This window comes from Polyodon spathula, chromosome 25, assembly GCF_017654505.1.
Source record: "Polyodon spathula isolate WHYD16114869_AA chromosome 25, ASM1765450v1, whole genome shotgun sequence".
In the NCBI taxonomy this organism is placed as follows: domain Eukaryota; kingdom Metazoa; phylum Chordata; class Actinopteri; order Acipenseriformes; family Polyodontidae; genus Polyodon; species Polyodon spathula.
In genome coordinates this window covers 8,772,298-8,777,319 of record NC_054558.1, presented here as the reverse complement: position 1 = coordinate 8,777,319, position 5,022 = coordinate 8,772,298, and the positions used below count along the sequence as shown (strand labels likewise).

General features: G+C 44.2%; 1 protein-coding gene across 1 annotated transcript; it reads right to left on the bottom strand.

The window, feature by feature from the left end:
- Positions 1 to 382: 382 nt before the first annotated feature.
- Positions 383 to 5,016, bottom strand: LOC121299501 (BEN domain-containing protein 6-like). The gene is made up of 7 exons (XM_041227247.1): positions 4,977 to 5,016; positions 4,615 to 4,758; positions 3,541 to 3,639; positions 2,401 to 2,569; positions 1,964 to 2,226; positions 1,669 to 1,861; positions 383 to 1,121 (listed from the first exon to the last, which is right to left on the bottom strand). The coding sequence occupies exons 1-7, from the start codon at positions 5,004 to 5,006 to the stop codon at positions 994 to 996; spliced, it is 1,026 nt and encodes a 341-aa protein (XP_041083181.1). The 5' UTR covers positions 5,007 to 5,016; the 3' UTR covers positions 383 to 993.
- Between the last annotated feature and the right edge of the window lie 6 nt (positions 5,017 to 5,022).

Below are 5,022 nucleotides of genomic sequence, written 5' to 3'. Positions count from 1 at the left end.
CACCAATCGCTATCAAGACCCCGTTCCACCAGTCATAGGGGAGACTTCTACTCCTTAGCCAATGATAAAGCAGGTCTGCGCAATGCCTCAGCCAATCCTAGGGAAGCAGCACCCATCTGCTTCCACCAGCAGTTCCCAGCAGTGTGGCCTGTGTACTCCTCCCACAGTTCCTGGGTTTCCAAGAACTTCAAAGTGAGCTCCAACGTGTCCGAAGCCTTCCGTGGGGAATTCTGTGCATTCTGGGACATGCTTAATGCATACCGAGTGGAATGCTTGAGTTACAGTAGTCTAAAGGTGGTAAAATGTTCACAGCACAAAGCATTCAAAGGATTATTTAAAACACATGTCAATGAATTAAAATGAATCAAGTTATAACAACACAACACACATTTTGTTTCCTGACATTTAGTCTTGTGATTATTTATGGAAATAACACAAATGCTTTTTAAAACGATTAATAACAAATGGTTGTTAAATCAAACTTATGCCGTTTAGAAATACATATTGATTATTTTACTATTCTTCAATATTACAATCTTTCTCATTAGACAGGACCGACTCTCGGCCTCTCCAGCGCAGCACTTTGTTCAGTTTAAATGGACCTGTTTTGTTAAATTTCTCGCACTAAAGCAATACTAACTCTTTGCCTTTTAGTCAGCTATATAAAAAATCATATGGATTTATGATTCTTCTGTTAGTTACCAGTTAGTGTTGGGAATTCAGTTTTGTTACCCCAAAATGACATTCAAGAATATTGTTTTAAAGAAATTTACTTTTATTCTCACGGAGGATTAATAAATTTCACTGCCATCTCTAATAAGCTCTTTAGTTTCTGAACACTAATGCTCGATTTTTTTTAAATCAGAACGAAAACAGCTACAGTATAAAACACACACATCGTAGAAATTGAAAATGAAAAAAAACACTAATTTACATTTTCACTCCATCCTCTCTTTCAAAAAAAATCAGCAACAGCAAAACCGATTTGTAACATTAAGGCGATACGATTTCTACTTTGATTCTGGTCGAAAGATACTTCTTGGTGCAGTTGTTGAGTTTCTGACCCATCATTCTTCTCACGATTGTGTCGGTCACGTCAGGAAACAAGCGTTTGGTAACATCTGCGGAACAAGAAACACACAACGTCAGTGAGAACCGCGCACAACACATGCACACAGCCCTGAAACAAGAAAAGGACAGCAATGATTCATCCTTCCACAACATGGCTAGGTAACCCTCCCCATTCTCTGTGTCTCATTTCCAGCTGTGCGCTCCGGTCCTGGTTTCTGTGCTCTGTAAAGCATTGGCTAGGATTCGCTTTGTCAGCTCCTTTCAAAAGCTTTTGTTATTACAACTACAGGTGTAACACTTTCCATTACAGGTAAGGTGTAGAACCTGGATGGAATGCGCTAGACTCTGCCAAGGGGGTTATATTGTCCTGGAGCGATAGAGGTGTGGTGTGGAAGCATGCAGTACCAGGCGCCTGCTATCAGCCCACTATACCAGGGAGATGCAGCTTTTATATATCACACAAGCGTCAGCTCGTTTTCAGAGTGTGCTAGATACCACCGGTTTATGAAATAGATTTACATGTATTATTAGAAGTACATTCTAAAGAGGCCACTAGATACAGCAGGTATGATTCTCAGAAGCAAGGCAGACAGTCACCTATGATCTCCTGCACCTCAGCCCGGTTCATGGCAGGCTTGGTCTCTCTGAACTTGGAGGAGGAAGATCTGGCTCCAGTCACGCTGTGCGTCGCCATGAACTCCATCGTGTAGCGCGCCTGCATCAGGTCGTTTACAAACTTCTGAGGCGTGGATTTGTTGAAGCGGTCAATCTGCCATTTCTCGATTTTGAACTGGAAAACAAACCATAAAATAATACATAAATGAATCAATCAATCCCAAAACATCACAAGTCCTCACTGCACGGTGAAACTGTTGAGATCTTGTGAACCGACCCATTTCTTCTGTGGGGGCTCTGCTCCCTCGTGCACGGGGCTCTCCGGGCTGCTGAAGAGAGAGCTGCTGGAGATCCTGCTGCCAGTGGGGGACAGGCTTGACAAGAGGCTGCTGGTGGAGGAGCTGGGGCTGGGCGAGGGGGGAGCAGCAGCGGGTGCTCTGGAGTCTGCTGTGTGCTGGGACCCAGGAGGTGGAGGCACTTTGAGCAGCTCCTCTGCTTTATCCACCAGCTTCGTGAACTTCTTCACTGCCTTCGGCAACACTAAAATAAAAACAGCAAACAATAAAGACAGCATCAGGGACGGAACCAGGGTTCGGAAAGTGCTGCCACCCCTCTGCTATTACGTCCGAGTCACAGTTTAGTACACTTTGCAGTGATCCTGGGCTCTCCCCTCCCCTCTACTCTGCTGTGCTGCTGCAGCGTGTCGAGGTGCACCTCGGAGCATGGTGAGGGACTGCCGGAGCCTGCGTGTCTCCCTGGTGGAGCGAGCCAGCTTCGCACGCAGGATTTTGATCTCAGCGATCAGGTCCTCCTTGGATTTGTGGTGCAGCAGGTCCTCGTCCTCGCCCTCGCTCTCCCCATCGGGGTGGCTGTTCTGCTCCTTCTGAAATGAGAATGACATCAGCCACCACTCCAGGCTCACCCGGGATACTGCGGGAATGTGACAACAACTGCCAGCAACACGAAGGAAAATGTTTGAATGGAAGACTTTGGTAAAGACTTGAACTTGTTTGACGACTTGCGAGAGAATCACCATGCTTCGACTCTGATCTCCTGGTTGCAATGGCTTGTTTTTTTTTTTCTTTTTTATCTCCAATATCATGCGTTATTGTAACATTGTTATGCAAACAAGGGGTGCATCGATGAATCGAGATGCTTTCTTTACATGATTATTGTAATAGAGGTATGTATTATCTGTATTGTGATATGGACCAAAAGCACAACACAGAAGGTCCAAGTGGTTCTTGAATGAAGAGTAAGTGTACTGTATTATAGCTGGTATGAACACACTCTCCCTAACTCATTCAAAGAAATGATCCTAGAAGTATTGCGACATGCATATTGTGACACTTATCGCATTGTGACAGTACTGCATCATTACACCCCTATTGCAAACAGTGTTTCTTTGCAGGTGTAGCAGTGTTGTGAGATGCGGTTAATGCTCTAAAACTGTGCATGCAGACGGGGCCAGCTCTTCTGCATCGTGGTGAAGACGCTGGCTCGCAGTGCGTGGGGTCGCTGCTCTGCACCCAGCCTCTGCTCTGTTACACTGGTGCTGTGACCCGATCTCAGACTGGTTGCAGTCGATCGCCGAGGTTAAAGGGGAGAAGAATGTAACGGGTGGTTTTGTGATACACTGCCATTACAGATTCTGTTCCCTGTCGGCGTGAGTGTAGATTTTAATGAGGTTTAAATCTAAAACCACAAATGGCTGGGCAGCGCCACCCACCCCCTGTTCCACGGGAGTCAGGCTGGGCTGGGCAGCTCCACCCTGTTCCACGGGAGTCAGGCTGGGCTGGACAGCTCCACGCTGTTCCACGGGAGTCAGGCTGGGCTGGGCAGGGTGAACTGTACCTGCTCCTTCTCCAGAGACAGCTTCAGCTGGGTCAAGATATTCACAGAAGAGGAGGCTGGCATGGCAAGATCAGGTTTTGGTTTCTTTAACACTTGCTCCTAAAGACAGAATAAAGCAAAACATTTGCTGAAAAGCACAGCTGTTGTATGAATAACAAAAACAAGCAATGGACACACACAACTCCCCCCATCCCCCATCCCCCATCCCACACACAGCAGGGTTGGCAATCTTTAATAAAAAATTTAAAAAAAAAAAATTTAAAAAAGGATTTGTTTTAAAATCAGATTTTTATTTAAACAGTTTTTTTTTCTCCTTTTTCCAGTTTTTTGGACTGCTGGACTTTTATTAGGTGAAAACTACCTCACCTAATAAAAACAAACTGACAGGTCTGAGTGCGGAACTGTGGAATTTAACATTTTAAAAGTTTAGCATTAACAAAATCAGTGTAAAGTGTATTTTAAACTTAGCTCAGCGTGTTCTGGTGACAGGAGCTAAACAAGTAGGAATTCAATTCTAATTATTAAAAAAAAAAAAAAAAAAAAAAAAAAAAAAAAAAAAAAAACACATAATGGCATTGCTCTCTCTTTAAATGCACTGGTCAATTTGTAGTTCAGAACTGCATCCTTATCAGCTGTTTACTTTATTCATGTAACACGCAGTTTCAACTTAAAACAAAACACCAAGTCTGTCTACAACGTGATGATAGTGTATCTACTGCGCTAAAGTTTTACTACAGCACTCTGTGAAACAGACCCACTACACTATATAAACATGCTGACAGGCGGTGACTTGCCAGACCCGGTGCACACACAAGGCTCGTTTACTTCACACTGCAGTACATTCACAAATACTGTAGTCGGCACTGCAGTAAATACTGTGCGCTCCATCTCCCCTGTAAAAATACTGCAATGGCGCTGCTGCTTTGCAGTGATTTACTGCAGGGGGAGACGTGCGTTTAAAATATACATACATATTTATATATACAGACATGCCGCGTATTCAGTTCTGTCTCCAATCCAATAGTTTGTTTTTAACAAAAAAAAAAAAAACACAACAGCACTAGCTTCCCCGACCTGCTCTTGTTCGCTGTCCGTGTCCGAGTACGTCATTGCAAACGGCGTCCTCGCTGCACCCTCAGGAGCGGGGCGGGTGATGGCATTTCCCTGGCAGTCGTTTTTTGTGACTTCTTGTTGGGCACGCGTTTCCTCGTCCCTCATCTGTATTGAGAGAACAGAAATAAAGTGACAACAGCCTGCATCTTAGAGGCTCTGCACGGCTACAATGTAAAACACAACCCACAAACAACTGCACTTGCACCTTTACATAGACACGGTTTAAAAAAACAGAGCATTTAATATGGTACTCTGAAATCAAACTGAATGGGCATTATTTAGCGGTACAGACAATGCACAAAGTGGTGCTGTAGGATACTTACTCGTGTCATTTCTGGAAAATGCGTTAACATCCACAATATTATATTA

What these genes read in the sequence shown, in the direction of transcription:
- LOC121299501 (XM_041227247.1), bottom strand. Translation starts at nt 5,006, where the DNA reads ATGTTAACGCATTTTCCAGAAATGACACGA. An exon ending in ATTTTCCAGAAATGACACGA is followed by an intron (nt 4,759 to 4,976) that starts GTAAGTATCCTA and finishes CTCTCAATACAG; the next exon opens with ATGAGGGACGAGGAAACGCG. An exon ending in AGCCCCCACAGAAGAAATGG is followed by an intron (nt 1,862 to 1,963) that starts GTCGGTTCACAA and finishes TTTGTTTTCCAG; the next exon opens with TTCAAAATCGAGAAATGGCA.